This window comes from Erinaceus europaeus, chromosome 17 (assembly GCF_950295315.1).
Source record: "Erinaceus europaeus chromosome 17, mEriEur2.1, whole genome shotgun sequence".
NCBI lineage: Eukaryota > Metazoa > Chordata > Mammalia > Eulipotyphla > Erinaceidae > Erinaceus > Erinaceus europaeus.
The window spans coordinates 25640755-25660071 of record NC_080178.1 but is presented as its reverse complement, the minus strand read 5'-3'; the positions used below and the strand labels follow the sequence as shown (position 1 = coordinate 25660071).

Here is a 19317-nt window from a genome sequence, read left to right as displayed (position 1 = left end):
ACGTCCTGGGCATGCATGTGACACATGAGTAGTACTTCATCACTCAATATATTCTCCAGACTAGTCATTCAAATACATAGTCACTTTTAACTGATTCATTCATTCTGATGAATTCATTCCTTGGTTTTCCTTTTTCCTTCATGCATTCCCTTACATGACTCCCCTTCCTGGGGGATGGAGGTGGGAGGGAGGGACGGACCCACAACTTTCTCTAACTATGCAGGGTTGGCTTGTTTTTCATTTTGCTTTTCTTCTCACTCACAGACAGAAGTTGGGAAATAAGAACAGAAAAGGAAACACAGAGCAGAACTTGGACTAAGTTTAGTGAATTGCACTCTAGTGTACTTAGTGTATTGGACTCTGGGCATAAGGGAGTCTTACAGGTCGTGGTGCAATATGGAAGAAGACCCAGGCTGTGGTTGAATGTGTTTGGCAGAAAACTGAGAAAATTTACACACATACCAGCAAATGTATTTACTGTAAACCATTAATCCCGCCAATAAAAAATATATAAATGAAACACTTATCAGCTCACCAGTCATTATACCTATTTCTAAAAATTAAAACATAAATTTGAAGTATTTCCATTTGTTAAATAATTTTAAAACAACATTAATAAAATTCTTTTTTTTTTTTTTTGCCTCCAGGGTTATCGCTGGGATCTATGTTGACACGAAAAATCACTGTTCCTGGCAGCCATTTTTTTGTCTGTTTATTGGCTAAGACAAAGAGAAATGGGGGGGGGGGATAGAGAGGAAGAAAGACACCCCCGCAGACTTGCTTCACTGCTTGTGAAGTGGTCCCCCTTCTAGCCTCCGCCCCCACCCTTGCAGGTAGGGAGTGGGAGGCTTGAACTGGGATCCTTGCTCAGGTCCTTGCACTTTGTACTATGTGCTCTTAACCTGGTGCACCACAGCCCATCTCCCAATGAAATTCACCTTCTATTAACACAAGCAGTATTCTTTTATATATGTTAAAATATAAAAAATGATATATTATAATAGGTGGTAGGTACATAGATAGGTAGATAGATAGATAGATAGATAGATAGATAGATAGATAGATAGATAGATAGATAGATAGAAGAAGGACTTCTTGGCTTTGGCATAAGGTGGTGAAATGACTGAATGTGTGACCTCTGGGGTCTCAGACATACTTGTTGTGTTAGTGCTCTAACAGGCTGAGCTATCTCCCTGGCCTGTTTTATTTTATGCTCTGCTCAGCTCTGGTTTATGGGTGCACTGGTGATTGAACCTGGGATCTTTGGTGTCTTAGCATGTGATATATCTGTTATGATAAAGGAAGAATATTTAAGTTAGCTTTTTTATTGTCACTAGGGTTATTGCTGGGGCTCAGTGAATGAATGAATCCACTGCTCCCAGCAGTAATTTTTTAATTTTAATTTTTAGAGACAAAGAGAAATTGATAAGGAAGGGAGGACAGAGACAGAAAGAGAAACATCTGCAGGTACTGTCTTACTGCTCTTGAAGCTACTTTCCCTGCAGGTGGGAACATGAAACTTGAACCTGGGTGTTTGTACATGGTAATGTACCCAGTGTGCCACCAACTAGCCTTGGCCCCCAAGGAAGACTATCTTTTAAGTATAAAAAAAAATGATCAAATAAATTACCAGTATTCCATTCTTTTGGAACTAGAACTAGTAACTTTTTTGTAGTTATATTTTAATTGCTATAGGCAAATATAGCAATAAGGTAATTAAGAAAACAGGCATCCCATTCTTGTAAAAGCTGCCCCTTCACTAAATTTACATTTATTGTTTTTAAATGTGGCAAGAGTAAATAACAAAGGTTTCTCTCTCACTCTCTTTCTCTAGGTTCTCTAGTTATTTCTTTTTTTTTTTTTTTGCCATTTTTTCCTTTTGTTGCCCTTGTTTATCATTGTTGTTACTGTTGTTGTTATTGTTGTTGGATAGGACAAAGAGAAATCCAGAGAGGAAAGGAAGAGAGACAGACACCTGCAGACCTGCTTCACTGCTTGTAAAATGACCCCCTGCAGGTGGGGAACCGGCGGCTCCAACCAGGGCCTCAAACCGGGATCTTTATGCTGGTCCTTGCGCTTTGCGCCATGTGCACTTAACCCGCTGCTCTACCACCGACCGGCCCCTGTAGTTATTTCTTGCAATGGACACTTAATAAAATTTAACTTCTAAGATTTCTCTGTTAAAGCTACATTTTTGGGTCTACAAGGGACACAAGCCTCATTCCACCTCTTTACTCTTTGGAGAACACATACTTAAAGAAATCTTGAAATGATCCTTTCTTCATAGGAAAGGATTTCTACTCTCGTCACTTTAGGATTAATTCTTTTTTGACTGTCTTGCCATACCCTCCATTCATACTTACAAAAAACTTCAAGTTATTTAGGAAAACACACTGGTATAAAACCAGGGCTATATTTCTAAATAAAATAAAATAAAATAAAAATAGCCATTTGGCTGCTTTCAAAAAAAAGCTCAGAAGCTATTACCCATGCTTCCTTCTGTTTGATGACCTCTTCCCATTGGGTGTGAGATTGGATCGAAGAAATCAGTCCAGAAACTGTCATCTTGACTCTGCGTTGTCATTCTTTGATTTGGATGGCTTTCATGAGCTGAGGCTGTTGTGACTATGCAGTTCAAGCAATTGTCAAAGTGTTAGTTGACATATGTGATTTCTTTTTTAAAGTCCTTACTTTCTAGACAAGACAATAAAACCATCTTCTGGTACAGAGAGCCAAGAAGTTGCACACATGCAGAATGTTCTAACAGGTGTGGGTTCATTTATGCTCATTTTCTTAGTAATCAGCATGTGAACCAAAAGACACAAAAGCATTACTGACTTCTCCAGTGGAGAGAAGATGAATTATAGACATCAATGAAGGTGAAAGAGAAGTAGTTCTTAACTCATGTTAAGTTGCCACAATTCCCCTAAAGGAAGAAGTATAAAAGTCTAAGCACATTATGTCATTGCAATACAACCACATCCCAGTGAAATGTGCAGTAGATTGCTAATGTTTCAGAAAGGGACTTATGTAACAGTTTCCAAAGAGATAAATGTGATCATAAATGCCATTCATCTAAAAAAAATGAATGAAATCTATTAGAAGCATTGTCTTCTAAGAATAGAAATGTGAGTTGAAAGTCTTATATGAGGGATGGGAAGGGTAGGGAGGATAAGAAGAAAACTTTGGGGGTCTATTACATAATGAAATTGTGTACATATATTTGTGATTGCACTTAAAACATTAACTCTGTCAATAGTAACTCTTTAACCATACCACAAAGCTAGTGACAGAATTCATTGTTTTGTCAGGAACTTATTTAGAAGTTGCCACAAAATAGGACAGTGTGCATTATATTCTACATTGCAAACAAGAATGTGATATAATCTCTCACTAGTGTCAAGTGAGATGAGTCAATGTGCATTTTTTTACAAGGCAGTATGCATTTGAACGGATATCTCATACAGATACAATTACTATAATCAGGAGCTGGCAGGGCCAAATTATCTGGCATTAGAGACTATGATAAGACGAGAGTCTACTTTTTTACAATTTCACAATCAAGGAATAGAGAAGATTTTTCCCCCATAAAACTTAAAGGGGGGAGGAACATTGTATATCCAAAGATAAATTACCAAGCAGATATTTAAGAAAGGCCAAATAACATTAGACAAGTATCATTTATGTAAAATGTCTGACTCCATTTCTTCAAATACTGGGGTTCTTATCTAGCTTTCTAACAAGCTCAGAATTACATAGAAACATGTTGTAAAGCCTGGACCTCATCAAAGGATAGATTTTTTTCCTTTTACAAAACAAAAGGGGATATTTTAGAAGATTAGAGTCTCTATTAAATCATACTAGGTAATGCCCAAAACTAAATCTGAAATTAACCTGCTCAAGGCTATACTGTCTGGCTTACCTTATGTGCTTATACCCATTCCTGTTCAGAAGATTTGTTATGATCATTTGAGGACTGGCTCCAAGTTCACCACCTCATAATCTACTAAAGAATTTTAACATCTTGTAGCAATCCCTTCAATTTTCTTTTTTTGTTCAGTGTCCTTAATACCCAATATTTAGCCCAAGAGAAAGTTTCCACCCAAGTTTTCTTGTTAAATAATTAATTACCAGCTGTCTCTGAAGTTGAATGAGAGTCTTCTTTTGGTGTTTGGGGATATAAACCAAGCCATCCATCCCACAAACTCTGTTCTTTCTGAGTGGTGGTTTCTTCTGATGTACTACTAGGGGTTGCCTGGGCTGTGAGGAGAATGTAATTGTGAGCTATTATTGTTCAGTCTCCTCACCAAAATATCTTTAAGACTATATACACTTGGAAGAGAAGGGAGAAAAGGAAAGTAGCAGGGAGAGAGTTCAATGAATTTCTGAAAGGGGCATTATAAATCTATAATTTTTCAGGTGGGTAAACATAGCCCAAAGAAGTTTTGATATGCTCAAGATAATATAGAATTCCATGAATTCTTATTACTATTCTTATTTTTCTACAATTATGGTGTCTTATAGTGTGTCTGAGAAAACTGTTCAATGAAATAACTTCTTTGCTCCAGTGATTTGGGGAAAGGAATATATTATATAATAGTTAACAACAAAATGAACATAGGAGGCCTTCTCAAGTGGTCATATATCCATAATCACAAGCACTAGAAATATACCATTTAGCAGATTTCCCCAGCATGAGGTGTGTCTAGGGTTTGTTCCACTGGAGCATTAAGAGGTGCTGTCCAAGTGGCATCTATAACTGCCAGAATTAATTTTTTTTTCAGAATTAATTTTTAACAGAATTATTTCAGTAGAGGAAAAACTACTCTAAGCATTGTGTAGCATAACGTAAACAGTATCAAAGTGACAGGCTTAACGTTTTAACCACTCGGCATTGTAACTGTTCAGTTTTGAAAAAGAACAAACTGAATGGAACAAAAATTAACCATGAGTTCTTTGGAAAATAAAAAGGAAAGTCACTGATATTTTCATCGACAATAACTAATAACAGTATTTTACATCTTCATGAAAATGAGAACCTTTAATCTCACTGAGCTTAAGTATTTTTGCCATTTATAAAATTGGTTGTTTCCAGCAGGCGTAGATAGCATAATGGTTATGCAAAGAGACTGTCATGCCTGAGACTCCAAAGTCCCAGGTTCAATCCCCCACACCACCATAAGCCAGAGCTGAGCAGTGCTCTGGTTAAAAAAAAAAAAAAACAAGAAGAAGAAGAAGAAGAAGAATTAGAAGAAGAGGAAGAAGAAGGAGAAGAAGAAGAAGAAGAGGAAACAAAGAAAGAAAGAAGAAAGAAAGAAAGAAAAAGAGAAAAGAAAGAAAGAATGGGCAAAAATATATAAATACAGATATTTATATAAATAATAATCAACCCATATCTGTGATATACTGCAGTTTCCAATGGAGGAAATGGGGACACAGAACTCTGGTGGAGGGAAAGGAATGCAATTATACCCGTTACCTTATAATTTTGTAAATAAATATTAAATAATTAATAAAGAGATTTTTAAAAAGAAAAAAGAATAAAATTGGTTGTCTCCCATCATTTTAGAAATTTATATGTCTAATTTGAGAATAACAAAAATATCTTGAAAATACAACTTGCTGTCCTCATTTTACTCTTGTACTGGTCAAAAATATTCATGGGATTAACTGATTAACCACAGAGATAGATTAAGAAAATACAAATATTAAGTATTACATTCTACTGACTAAATTACTACCTCCTGACTAATAACAAAGTTAGGAAAGCCATTGAGGGGAGTCAGGCTGTAGCACAACGGGTTAAGCGCAGGTGGTGCAAAGCACAAGGACCAGTGTAAGGATCTCAGTTTGAGCCCTGGCTCCCCACCTGCAGAGGAGTCACTTCACAAGCGGTGAAGCAGGTCTACAGGTGTCTATCTTTCTCTTCCCCTCTCTGTCTTCCCCCTCCTCTCTCTATTTCTCTCTGTCCTATCCAACAACAACGACAACAATAATAATTACAACAATAAAACAAAGGCAACAAAAGGGAATAAATAAAGTAAATATTAAAAAAAAAAATAAAACAAAGTCATTGAGTATATATAATAAAGAAAAAAGAGAAAACTAACCCAAATATAGACTTCCTACTCAATTAAAGAAAATGTACACACACACACACACATACTACTCCCAGCTTCTATTACTACTTTTATAAACACAGAGATCTTTTAAATACCTAGTAACCTTCTGCTTTAACTGGCCTATGTGTTAGCAGAGTCTAGGGTTTTTTTTTATAGTATAATGTCAAGATTGAATCTTTTTTGGAACTTTTAATGTTCTTTAAATAATGCTCAGAAATCACCAAGCTTAATCTTTGTGTTTTACAAGTGCTGATAAGAGAATTGTTGTCCAGAACTCTGGTTCTGGGAATTTATGGAACTGTACCCCTCTTATCCCACAATCTGGTTTATCATTATTAAATCACTAATAAAATAAATTTTTAAAAGAGAATTGTTATCATTTTTGCATGTTTATTTTAGGTTTTGTTGTGTCTAGTTTTTTTTGTCTACCCTCCAGTAATGATGCACACATATACACAGCAATCACCTTTTGATACTGAGTTCACTGGTTCCCAACTTTTTAAGTAGCTTTCTGATCTTTAGGTACATAATATCTTAAGTAATGTCTAAGATGCACTGTAAGGCCCCAAAGAAAGCTTCAGAATCCTATTCTGAAGAAACTTCTGTTTTTGATTTCCTTCTCCTAACAGAAAAGTCATTTCATTTACTCAATCTCATGCTATATCAAATCTATTTGGGTTAAATAATACCTATCTCTTTTGAAAATAGCATATCATTATTATCAACTATTTTCGCTGATGTCTGAAGAGCTGACTCAAACCATAGTTGCCCAAACTTCTTTAACTTCATCCATTGACTTCTAAGTGGATGTTTCTTACATGACCCTTTTACAGTTATGAAAGGCTATGAGGATGGTAATAGAACTGTATTTTCTAAAAATTCTGAGTTGTTACTCTAAATTAAAGTTTCTGTTATCCAAAAATGATAGACATTCTCTGAGAGACAGGAAAAGAGAAGGATTTGTACTTTTTAATTTTTTTGGTCTTGTCCTCATAGCACAGTGGTGAGATGAGATTGTTTTAGAAAACTTGAGATGTTCTCAAGTCTTCTCCAAGTCTTACTTTGGGCTTCAAAGTAGATAGAGTCATAGAGTTAAAATACAGACTGAAAGAGCTTTTGACTTTCTTCCAAAGAGTGTAAGGAATGCCTTTCTACAATGAAAGTCACAAATTTTTATATCCTGGTCTCTGAAGCTAAGACATAGATTGAAAAATAATTGATCTTATAATATGATCTTTACAACTGAAAAGTTTCTCGCTTTTCTACAATGCAGTATAATCATTAAGACTTCTAAAGAATAACAAAATGTGAAGGGGGAAAAAGAAAGGCTGAGTTAATCAAAGATTTTCATAGAAAGTGACGATTCTAAAGATAGCTTCTCTTGACAGAAGTTTCTTTCCAGACTCACTACTAAGCACCAAAAAGAATATTATTCACTATACATCTCTATATGTACAAATCACCCAAATGGAACTTCTAGGAATCTCTGACATGAAACTATATCTCAGATTTTTTTTTAGCATTTTAACTTTCTAAAAGCATTTTGTTCTTTTGAGCAACCTGACAGGTTAGCTTTTTTTTTTTTTTTTTGGTTTCCAAAAGTGTTGTGAAAATTTTCATACTCTGGGGCTAAAGAAATGACTGTGTGGAAGAAGATGTGGCCAATGTCTAAGAAAATCCTTCCTCGTTCTTTGGAACGATGTCACTAAATTTATATAAACCGGAACTGTTGACAACTTCCTTCTTACTTGTGCTTGCAGAATGCTGAGTCTCCTCTTCCTCATGATGTTCATGGTGAATGAGAGGTGGATGTGCTTCCTGGGTCCAGTTTTTTCCAGAAGTACTGATGCCACTTCTGTCCACATCTGTTGTGATGATGGTTATATACACCATGACTTTTTATCAACCAACCATTGATGATTCTGTTCTTCAACTAAAGTACATACTATTTAGAGGTTCTATACCTATGTAGGAACTTTAAGCACCAATTTCAATACTTTTGAGGGACTTAAACCAATCTTTCCCAAAAGAAAATAAATGGGCATAGGGTTTTGAAATGGTTACATTTTAACCTCACTATAACCATTTTGCCAAGGGCAATGCCAAAATCATTTTTAACCTATTCATTGCTATAAAATGAAATGATATGAGATATCTTGTGCCTAGCGGATGTGGTTGATAAATGACTCCTAAGTCAAACTGAATATCCTCATGAAAAATCACTGAGAATTCATCATGCAATATTAAGTAAATTTCCTACTCTGTCCTGATGATTGATCTTTACACTATTACAGACTTTCAGGGAAAACCCCTTTAGTTAAGCATGCATAATCTATTACCATTCATCCTTGTAGTTGTCTGAAGTGGTTCTTCTGGATTTGAATAGCTTGGGCTCCCCTGCATCCAATCCGGGTTTTTTTCTGGCTGTTTAGAAACTCGTTGTGTGGTTGAAACTGTGATAATGATGATTGAAGTAATTAAGAAAATGCTATTACTTGAATCTTCACCACTTGTTTTGTACATTTATTCATTTTTTTCAGTCCATACAGTGAATCATCTATATCATGTTATATAGATGATTGAAGGAAAGTGGAAGGAAAGTAGAGTGCCTTCAGCTTGATTCACATTGTTATGCATCTCAGTCCTTTGGATCCTTTCATAGAATACACTGGAGTCAGAGCTCTTCAGAGAAAGCAGCCAAGTAAGAAATTGTAGCAGGAGGAACAGCTTTGAAAACACCAGCCCTCCACCAAAGATAACCAAAGACATCAGTGTTTTGCCCCTCTGAGCAGTCTGTAATGGCCTTCTGCACTTGAAAGCCTAAAGGATTTGAATCATTAGTAATTATTTTACATGTAGATCCTTAGGCAGAAGTAGATACCTGAAAGCTAGACCACAGTGATCACTTTATGCCACCTGTATTTTGGATGGAAAGAAACACCCTAAAAAAAAAATCAGAGACTTCCCATAGATTATTCTAAGAAGATCTACTTAGAACAACCATATGATTTAGCTATGTATGTCTGCATATTTATCAAGTATCTATGATAGTCCCATCCAATACAAGGCATTTCATGAACAAGCCATTCACAGTTAATGAAAGAAAAATAAGGCTTCGACATTCAATAGAAAAACAACCTAAGTAAACAGCCACCAATTATAGCAGCTCACCGAAAGAAAAGCAAAAGGTATATAGCCACCAGTGCCCTAATGCCATCCAGAGCAATAGCATATGCAGCTGACAGAGGATCATGATAAAACCAGCATCAATATCTTTTGTGAAAAGGTAATTTACAATCCACCCTAATTATTTCAAATTTTATTTTAATATCCAAATGACTAAAAATTATTCTTTAGAACTGTAACACAGGCCAATTTCACAAAGTAATAAAATCAACCTTAGAATCATGAATCACATTATCAATAAGCATGGAAAAAGTGGCAACTACATCCTCATGGAAGGAAGATAATACCTTACTAAATATGTGCATAGGTACCAGCGGAACTGTGAGCTGAAATTGAAAGCTATGCCGTAGAGATGAAAAATGCCAAGGAGAATTTCCCTCTGGAAGTTAACCTTATAAATTATTTTCTAGTTGATTTGTTTGCCACTCAAGAGACTTTTGCTTCTCGAATATCAAGGAAAAATTTTTATTGATCACCCTATCTGGAATATGGAGCTATATCCTGAATCTAAGATATAGTGTAAGAATAAAACTCTAGTGACTTTGGCTATTTACTTTACTTTCTGAAGTTATTGAAATGACTTTTTATGGCAGAGGTAAAGAACAAACACCTCATCACAGACCCCTGCAAGCGTCAACCCGGCTTTGACCTAGCACGTTATGATTGGGCCCTCCTCAATCGCTATCGAACAGGCCATGGCCGGTGCGCCGCTATGTTCCATCGCTGGGGAGCCAGAGACGACCCGAACTGCCCCTGCGGCTCCAGACAGACTATGACCCACATAGTCAACGACTGCCGCCTCTCCAGATTCAAAGGAGGTCTCGAAACTTTACATCAGGCTCAACCTGATGCTGTTGACTGGCTACGGAAGAAGGGCAAATGCTAGAAGAAGAAGAATGGCAGAGGACCTAGTGGGGGTTGAATTGTTATGTGGAAAACTGAGGAATATTACGCGTGTACAAACTACTGTATTTTACTCTCAATTGTAAACCATTAATACCTCAATAAAGACGTTTAAATATGCTTTTTATATGGACTAAATTCTCTAGAGTTGTCCACGCTAAGGGATATGCCACTTAAAAGTTGAAATACAAGGCATCCAGGTAAAAGGCTATCATGGGAGGGGGTGGGTTATGGGGATTAGGTGGTGGGAATTGTGTGGAGTTGTACCCCTCCTACCTTATGCTTTTGTTCACTAATCCTTTCTTAAATAAAAAATTAAAAAAAAAAATTGACTATTTGCTATAAATGCCATAAACTAAGATGCCTTAAAGGCCTAAGACATTTTTTGACCCTTCTCTCCTTGACTGTTGCCCATTTAGGAATGAAACTCTCAGTTTTCTGTAGCACAAGCAGAACTTTAGTGTCCTGAGAGAGCTCATGTAGAACCACAAAGGCACATCTTTTTAAATCTTTCATTAAGACAGATGACCTTACCAATGTGTCCTGAAGTTTCACCTTTCTAGAGCTCTTCCCCACTAGGGAAAGATAGAAAAAGGCACACCGTTTCTAAGGAAATGCAGAGCTGTGATGGAGTAAGATTCAGAGTTCATGTCTCTGTTCAACAGTATCATACCATTACAGGTAAGTATGGGAGATTCAGTCATCTGGTAGAACATTAGGTCAATCTTTGCATTCTTAAAGGGCTTTTCTTTTCCTTCTTTTTCATTTCGTAATGATCAACAAGATTATAGGATACGAGGGGTACAATTCCACACACCATTTTTTTCACTATTTTATTGGGTAGGATAGAGAGAAACTGAGAGAGGGGAGGGGAAGATAGAAAGGTGAGAGAAAGATAGAGCCCTGTAGAGCTGCTTCACCACTTGTGAAGGGACCTCTCAGCAGGTGGGGAGCCAGGGGCTCCAACCAGGATCCTTCAGCTTGGTACTATGTGCACTTTTTCTTTCATTTTTTAATGTTTATTTTCCTTCTTATTGCCCTTGTTGTTTTATTGTTGTAATTATTATTGTTGTTCTTGATGTCATTGTTGTTTGATAGGACAGAGAGAAATGGAGAGAGGAGGGGAAGACAGAGAGGGGGAAAGAAAGACAGACACCTGCAGATTTGTTTTACTGCCTGTGAAGCGGCTATGTGCACTTCTTAACCCGGTGTGCCACAAACTGGCCCCCTTAAAGGGATTTTTCCCCAGATAAATCCATCTCTATTCTTACATGTTTTATAAAGTGTCAAAAAATCATATACTAATTTATAGAAATTTCACTATTTGTTATTAATAATGGGCACAATTTCATTAAATCTCAGCTTTAATTTGTCTGTCTCAATGTCTATCATATTGGCATCCAATTTGTTAAAACTCTGTATTTATTCCCTTAAACTCACTAACACAGTTCTTGAAATATGGTTCCATATTTTAAGCCATTCTAAGATATTTTAAATTTTCAATTTAGGACAATCTACTATTTTTTTTAACTAATACCCTGCCAATCACATTCTCCAAGTCTATTGCTTCAATAGTTCATGCATTCCTTGAAGAATAGAGCTCTGTTTTGTTTTCTTTGTGATTCCAGCACCAATTGCAGTAGAAACACAATGACCATTCTTTGCAATGTTTTACTATGCCATCTCTGGCAGAGTTCTATAATTCAAAGAGAACTCATAATACCAGACTACTTAAGTAAACCAAACATGAGCCATTGCAAAGGTAGTACTCGTCCTATTTCTCCCCCAAATATGTTTTGACTTCCATAAAAAGTAATCTAGTTGGGGAGTCGGGCTGTAGCGCAGCGGGTTAAGTGCAGGTGGCGCAAAGCACAAGGACCGGCATGAGGATCCCGGTTCGAACCCCGGCTCCCCACCTGCAGGGGAGTCGCTTCACAGGTGGTGAAGCAGGTCTGCAGGTGTCTATCTTTCTCTCCTCCTCTCTGTCTTCCCCTCCTCTCTCCATTTCTCTCTGTCCTATCCAACAACGACAACAACAATAATAATAACTACAACAATAAAACAACAAGGGCAACAAAAGGGAATAAATAAATAAAATAAATATAAAAAAAGTAATCTAGTTCTTTGTTATCTTATCAAAGAACTACTAGGGAATGATTATAGGTTCATGCTTGTTGCTCTTACTAGCTATTTCTCAAGACACATACTAGTGTATATCACTCAGATTAATTAGGCATCCTTTCACAAATGGTTCTACTGTAATTGGTTATTCTTACTGGTGCTGGAGACAAAATCTTCATCATCATCAATGCCTGATCCAGAATAACTGGGGTGTTTGTCTCTTTCATCTTCATTTTCTTCAGTTGGCTGCCAGCCTGCTGAGATGATATTTGAATCCGTACCTGTTGTGGTGACTTTCATTAGTGGCTGAGATGGATGTCATGTAACCCACTGGACAAAGGAAGAAAGTCAGGCACAAAATGTATAATGGAATTCCCAAGACCATAAGAAGAAAGTGAGAAATTTTTCTCATATACCACAAGTCCCTCATCTCTGAAGTTAATCTATAGGTTGGCTATGATGTTTACAACTGAAAATTATTAAGGAAGTAGAAAGATGTGTGGACAAAGACCCATTGGTGAAGTGAAAGGGAAGAGAAAGGCCAATGAACACACCCTGTGCTTTTAGATGCATTTATTAATCATTCATTAAGCACATGCTACTAGAGGTAAAAAGTCATGAACAGGATGGAAAGCTTTCTTGAGTGCCTATTGGTTTTGTCAAACTACCTTCAGAGATACCTTGGAATCTAAACACATGTCAATATTTTTTAAGTCTCTTAGTTGTAGTCCCAAGTTGTCAAATATTTTTTTAATATTTTCTAGCATCAAATTGTCATAGTTGAAAAATGAAAATGAATATTACACTGAAGTTCCCAACAATATTTTAGCATTGAACAAAAAATCATGCCTGGCCAAAAAAGATTTACTAAAGTAGATGAAAAGTTAAGATTTTGAGAAATTTTAACTTTTTAAAACGTTATTTATAATTCTTTTAATAGTATTTATTTATTTTGGATAAAGACAGAGAAACATTGTGTGATATGGGGGAGATAGTGAGGGAGAGAAACAGAGATACACTTGCAGACCTGCTTTATCAGTCATGAAGTTTCCCCCCTGTAGGTGGGGAGCAGGGCTCGAACCTCGGTTCTTGCACATGGGAATGTATGTGTTCAACCAGGTGTACCAACACCCGGCCCTAAGAAATCCTAACTATTTTTATATGCAATTATAAACAAGAAAATGGAGATTGCCCAACTCTTCACAGTGCTTACTATATAAAATTTATTTTTACTGAAAAAAGATTTTCTATATCTTAAATGACATTTATGCTATATTTTGGAAGATCTATCATTTCATACTACTATGAAAAAAATTTATTTATGGAGATTCTATTATTTCATTAACTCTAGTCATTACTTCATTCTCTCATGTAAAGTAAAAAAATATATTATTTTGTTCATTTCAGAATGTTTTAGAGTCAAAACTTTTTTTCTGTCCTCAAAAAAGATTCATCCCTTTTTCACAATCTCCTTACTAGTTTTCTCTTACGCTAGATGAATTATGTATAGTAAAATGAAGAAAGTTGATCCCCCCATCCCTTTTTATTCTTTTACTGCCACCAAGGTTTATTGCTGGGACTTGGTGCTGGAAGTGAATCCACTGCTCCTGGTGGTCACTTTTCCCTCCCTTTCTCTCTCTCTCTCTCTTCCTATTGTATTTGTTAGGACAAAAAGAAATTGAGGGTGGGGAGACAGAAAGAAAGGCACCTGTAGCACTGCTTCACTGTTTTTGAAGTGTCCACCCTGCAGGTAAGGAGTGGGGGGGGGGAGCAAGGCTTGAACCCAGGTCCTTGTGCATGGTAATATATGTGTGCTCAAGTGGGTGTGCCAGTGCCTGGCCCCAGAAAGATGCTTTTTAAATGCTACCAAGCCTAATACAGGACTTCAGGAGACATGATCTTTCAGAAGACATTGAAAACATTCGGGAACAAGAAAAAATTTAGACTTTGACAACATCACAGAAATCCATAAGAATTATTGAAGACTGTTAAGAACACACACAAAATGAGATAATCATAACTTATTACCAGCCATTTTTGTTGTTGGGTAAAGATAATCTTAATCTTTGATGGGTGAAGCCACCAGGAAAACCAATCCTGGGTTTCTTGATTCTTGGTTATTGTTTTGGGAATTGTATCACTAGTATTCATTAAAGCTGTTGTAACCATAATTGAATTGATTGTTGAAAAGTTAGTTATCAGTTACTAGGCAGTAGTAATACTCAAAAAAAATCATCTATAGTGATACGGATGGTAGGAGGAAGAAAAGAAGTACAATTACAGAAATTCCATTTCTTTTAGAGACCCAAACTAGAGTTCACAGAATGTCAGAGATGGAAGGACCTTAAACATCATGTGATTCATGCTCCTCATCTCTGCTGAGTAGATCTCTATCTGTCTAAAGTCAGACGACCTAAATAACAGGGTTCTCAAGGAGATTATGAGTTTTGGCACTGAATTTTGAAAGACTATTCTATAGAAAAAAGGGTTAAATATTATCTGTGCTCCTGAAAGGTTAAACTAGAACCTGTGATGAGAATTTTAAGAGATAATTAGTTTTCCAAATGTTTAATTTCAAGAGCAATAATATGAATTATCTGGGAATGAGATTCCTCATAAAAAATTATGTTCCCCACCATCAGAAAGATCACATAGAAGTGACGTTGTATAAGAGATTAAATGACTACAAGTGCTGACTGAATTAGACCATTTAAGGTCCTCCTCAAATCTGAGAGTCCATTAGTCTAAACCTTGCTTTTTGGAATCTACACAATCTATTTGGATAACCAATATCATTCTCCAGAAACTCAGGATACGATATTTCTGATAGCAATCCCAGACAGAGGGAGACCCTAAATCTTCATCTGCAATATTCTTGTTTTTATGTTCATAATTAGCCAACAATTTGTTCTGCCTTATATCTTAACTCTTTTTCAGCCACCAGGTTCCAGATGCTATCATGATGCCAACCAGACTTCCCTGGCCAGATGACACTACCAATGTGTTCTGGAGCTCTGCTTCCCCAGATTCCTGCCCCACTAGGGAAAGAGAGAGACAGGCTGGGAATATGAATAAACCTGCCAACACCCATGTTCAGTGGGGAAGCAATTACAGTAGCCAGACCTCCCACCTTCTGCACCCCATAATGATCCTGGGTCCATACTCCCAGAGGGATAAAGAATAGGGAACCTATCAAGGGAGGGGATGCAGTATGGAGTTCTGGTAGTGAGAATTGTGTGGAATTGTACCCCTCTTACCCTATAGTCTTGTTAATACTTCCATTTTATAAATAAAAAAAGAAATTACAGTGAAAAAATTTACAACTTAAAAAAATGTTACCAGCAACCCCAAATATAGGGAATAATGAACATGAAGTAAGGGATTATAAAAGATGCATTTTTTGCTCTTTTCCAAATAGTTCAAGTATTAAAGCTCTAGCAAATTTGCCATGGTCACTTTTATATTACATAGTATTTGTAAAACAGAAGAGAACAGATTGTGTTCCAATTACTGAAAATAGGGTAAGCAACCAGGAAAGACAAACACAAATGAAGCTATCCAGTGATCTCACTTAAAAAACCAGAAGCAAGAATCCTGCTCTGAAGCTTCCCAATTGCTGCCATTTCTGTAAATCATGATGCACATCAGAATATCAGAGAGCAGCAGTATGAAACTGAAGAAAGTTTGAGGCTGAATCATCATTAAGTACAGACATGCAACAGCAAATTGAATTAGATTTCTTTTTTCAGTTATCCAAAAAAAAAATGCATAAATGACTCAAGATAAAGAATAAATAAAGAGATCATTTCCTTTACAATGTTGTCCTATGAAAACAAACATTGTAAATATATTAAAACAGTCTGTACTTTATTCTGAACTCTGCAGCACTATTTTAACTAGGAAAAGCAACTATAACATGATAACAGCAGTATTTTCCTTAAATGAGTTTTTATCAAGATAATGAATATGTTTCATGCAGTGTTTCATAAATCAGCAAATTGCTTAACAAGCTATTTGTATTATTCTCCATCTGAAGAGAACACACACACACACAGAGAGAGAGAGAGAGACAGAGAGAGAGACAGAGAGAGATGGGCATATCCTCTACCAACAAAAGTCAGTGAATAAAGAAATATTTGTAATATTTCACTATTAGAGACTTTGAATCTTTCCCTATAAGAGCATTCAAGAGAAAATACTTTGCTAGGATTGGAAGTATTAATCAGGAGCTCTAGTGGTGTAATAGGTTAGCCTATGTGTACTTACATAGTAGAACGAATGATCAAATAACCAGGAAGCTTATTAGAAGCCTAGATTCTTATGTAAAGCAACAAACCATTTCCTGTATTTTACAGTTGAAGCTTTAGATGTCCAAACAAGTGGTCAAGGGTTTCCAACATAAATCAGCATTTCCCTCTCCTACTGCTGAAAGCAGTTTCTGGCATAGCATACAGTAGGAGTATGCCTTTTCTAATAGGGGACATGTCTGAATGAATCTTTGAGTAAATGAAGCTTCTGAAACAAAAAAGTAATTCTGATTCTTTGTGCATATTTCCAAAAGAAAGAGAAATATGAGGTTTAGGAGCTCCCCAATTCTACAAGCCCCTTGATAAATGATGTGCTACCCTGTTTTCATAAAGCAGGGGTGGGAAATCGTCTTCCTGCCAAGGACCATTTGGATTCAGCCATACAGAATTACCAGCTTAAAACTAGTGTTTAATGTTGCTTTGGAAAAAGAGCTTCTAGATTAGTGAAATTTTGAGTCCTGCCTGTGGTTGCCTTGCCAGGGTCCGATCAGATGATTCCAGGAGCCTTATATACCACTGGACCCTTGAAATGACATGCCCCATCCCTATCATAAATGGTCATCATCAGCAACTCCAGCATGACAATGGGTGTTTTTTCCTTAACATCAAAAGACTTGGTATTTGGGACAAAGGACAAACAGAAGTCATAACAGTTTACCTGAGTCTTACCTAGGCTGTAAATTACCCAACCAAGACACCATCCAATTCCAATTATTTTGCTCCTGAGACGCTGCATGGAGTAACTGGATCAATTTTGAAAATATCATTTAGTCAGTTACTTAAAAAAAAGAATTAAAGGGTTACTATTAATTCTTTTATTTTTTATCTTTATTTACATAGAGACAGAAAGTGAGAGGGAAAGGGGTGAGAGACAGAGAAAGCAAGAGAGATAACTGCAGCACTGCTTTACAGCTTGTGAAGCTTCTCCTCTGCAAGTGAGAATGGGGAAGTAGGGGGTCTTAAGCCCAGATCCTTGTCTTGGTAACCTGTGTGCTCAACAGGTGCACCGCTGCTCAGATCCTAATGAGTTACTTTCACAAAGCCTCTGTTATCTATGTATATTGTTCACATCTCCTGCAGAATGGAGAGTAAAAAATAAGTAGGATTGGTTTTATCTTTTTTAGTCTCATAGAAACTCAGAAAATCAGTAATGGAAATTCCATAAAAATATCAATTTAGTGCTACTTATTCTGCAGATTGAACCTCCTGAATATAGGACCAGAGCAAAATCAACTTAATTGATTTTATATTTTACTTGATTGGGTGACCTAGTCATGAACTGAAGAAAGTTATTTTCATTCATCTACTCTTGAGATATTTTCAGAGTGGCATTATGTCTTACCGGCCTATCACTTTACACATATAATTTGAGATTACAACTATCATTAAAAAACTATTTGGAGTCGGGCGTTAGCATAGCAGGTTAAGCACATGTGGCACAAAGCTCAAGGATCTGAGTTTGAGCCCCCAACTCCCCATGTGCAGGGGAGTCGCTTCACAGGCGGTGAAGCAGGTCTGCAGGTACCTCCCCCTCTGTCTCTCTGTCTGCAGGTCTGCAGGTGTCTCCCCTTTCCCTCTCTGTCTTCCCCTCCTCTCTCCAATTCTCTCTGTCCTATCAAACAATGACATCAATAACAACAACAATAATAGCTACAACAATAAAAAAACAAAGGCAACAAGAGAGAAAATAAATAAATAAATATTAATAAAAAGATAAAACAAAACAAATCAACAAATACCCACTGCGTGGGGGGTAGATAGATAGCATAATGGTTATGCAAAGAGACTCTCATGCCTGAGGCTCCAAAGTCCCAGGTTCAATCTCCCAAACCAGAGTTGAGCAGTGCTCTGGTAAAGAAGGAAAAAAAGAAAAAAAAAAAACAAAACAAGAGTCTAGCCACATGCACTAACATTAACCTCAAGTTAAGCCCTATACCTAAGCAGAAACTTGCAGAGTATGTTCAGTGTACTGAAATCAGATAAAGCTTTCGAAAGTGTCCATCTATCATTTTCTGTCACTTTTTAACCCTAACTCAGAATGTGATTCCAGAAAAACAAAGCTGCCTATGTTAAAGAAATTCTAAACTCTATTCAGATTAGAAGAAGGATAATTAGTGGTATTTTACAGTACAGAAAAAGTTGGACTAGAGTCAAGAATGTTCCCCTGTAGAAGAATGGAAAAGATCATCAAGATTTACATCTAAACCTGTTGAGGTTTTTTTTTTTTCCTTTTTTTTTTTTTTTTAAAGAAACCATCTTGAGTGTGGTCTGGGAGGTGGCGCAGTGATAAAGCTTTGGACTCTCATGCATGAGGTCCTGAGTTCAATCCCCAGCAGCACATGTACCAGAGTGATGTCTGGTTCTTTCTCTCTGCTCCTTTCTCATAAATAAAATCTTAAAAAAAAAAAACCATTTTGAGTTATACCCTTTGAAAAATTGATGTGAGGTTTGACTTCTCTCCTCAAAACAGTGAACTTACGTATGTATACATATTCTCAAAAGTGTGCATATTATTTCAGATGATTCTGAGTGTTTTACAACCTGTTACAGAAGCTCCTGGTAATACAGGAACTCTAGATTAAAGACTTCAACTCTACATAAACTAAATATCAATTATCAACAACCTGCATAGTGTATCTTATGCTACAAAGGACATATTTGCTGATATGTCCTTTTTT

General features: G+C 36.5%; 2 protein-coding genes across 14 annotated transcripts in view; one reads left to right on the top strand and one right to left on the bottom strand.

The window, feature by feature from the left end:
• Window positions 1-19317, top strand: part of LDLRAD3 (low density lipoprotein receptor class A domain containing 3) — an 852030-nt gene that overhangs the window by 548703 nt on the left and 284010 nt on the right. The window lies entirely within an intron of this gene.
• Window positions 1-19317, bottom strand: part of CD44 (CD44 molecule (Indian blood group)) — a 106643-nt gene that overhangs the window by 23140 nt on the left and 64186 nt on the right. For 4 of the 11 annotated variants that reach the window (XM_060176591.1, XM_060176594.1, XM_060176595.1 and 1 more), the window contains exons 6-10: window positions 12488-12613; window positions 8462-8575; window positions 7871-7987; window positions 4132-4260; window positions 2488-2625 (exon numbers count right to left, since the gene is read on the bottom strand). The exons of 3 other annotated variants lie outside the window; for them this stretch is intronic. In XM_060176591.1, the coding sequence (XP_060032574.1) occupies window positions 2488-2625; window positions 4132-4260; window positions 7871-7987; window positions 8462-8575; window positions 12488-12613 (624 nt within the window). The remainder of the gene's footprint in view (window positions 1-2487; window positions 2626-4131; window positions 4261-7870; window positions 7988-8461; window positions 8576-12487; window positions 12614-19317) is intronic. 4 more of the 11 variants (XM_060176593.1, XM_060176592.1, XM_060176596.1 and 1 more) reach the window with 4 other exon arrangements.